We start from the raw sequence: 838 nt of genomic DNA, 5'->3' as shown, positions 1-838 counted from the left end.
TGTGGTTTGTTTAAAAATATTAAATGTCCTGTTTTAATGTCAGTTTCATGCATTAAAAATGTCTTTGCAATAAGAAAATTGATCGTTCTTTTCTTCAGCTCTACAGCAGAATATGCAGGCGACGCTCGGAGCAGACGTCACTCTCCAGTGTCAGATTACTACAGATGAAAGAATCTCAGTGGTAAAGTGGAGCAGACCTGACCTGAACACAGACGGCTACGTCTACTTCTACAGGAACAAACGCTCCTATGAAAATTACCAACATCCATCTTTTCATGGCCGAGTGAAGCTGAGGGACCCGGAGATGAAGGATGGAGACGTTTCTCTGATTCTGAAGAACGTCACGTTTAATGACACTGGGATGTATGAGTGTCACATAGCTGTGAGGAACCCTGTGAGAAGTAAAAGAGCTCACACTGAGATCAGTCACTTCATTGAGCTCACAGTCACAGGTGAGTTTGTCATGCCAACAGCAAATGGAGTGCGTCCATAATGTCGTAGTTAGCATGTTCACTTAGCAAGTTCAAGCCCAGGTGACACAAAACCTTTGGGCTTTAGTCAGCAAAAACATATGTGTGTTTAGTGTCACATGTCAGATAAAACATGCTGAGCTGCTCACTCTGTTGCGCGTAGCTTTAATACAGAAAATGACATGCACTGAGCTAGCAGTTCTTACTACTGTATATCAAGGGTAAAGTCGTAGCATGCTGCTAACATAGATGCTTTCGGTCAACAGTCAAACACATTTTATGTAACTTGACATCTCCTTAACTGCAGCTGACTGAAGCTGTTCTCCTGCTAGCTTTACCTGCTGAACACGTTAAAGCTCACATCTGAG

General features: G+C 42.7%; 1 protein-coding gene across 1 annotated transcript in view; it reads left to right on the top strand.

The window, feature by feature from the left end:
* The window catches only part of LOC102293579, an 8816-nt gene extending 7984 nt beyond the window's left edge, over window positions 1–832 (top strand). Inside the window, exon 3 of the mRNA XM_005952124.3 lies at window positions 99–832. Coding sequence (XP_005952186.1) covers window positions 99–493 — 395 coding nt within the window. The 3' untranslated portion in view covers window positions 494–832. The remainder of the gene's footprint in view (window positions 1–98) is intronic.
* The last annotated feature ends 6 nt before the right edge of the window (window positions 833–838 follow it).

The sequence above is a fragment of the Haplochromis burtoni genome, unplaced genomic scaffold (genome assembly GCF_018398535.1).
Source record: "Haplochromis burtoni strain Fernald_Lab_line unplaced genomic scaffold, NCSU_Asbu1 Contig_1167, whole genome shotgun sequence".
NCBI lineage: Eukaryota > Metazoa > Chordata > Actinopteri > Cichliformes > Cichlidae > Haplochromis > Haplochromis burtoni.
This window is presented reverse-complemented; position numbering and strand designations above follow the sequence as displayed.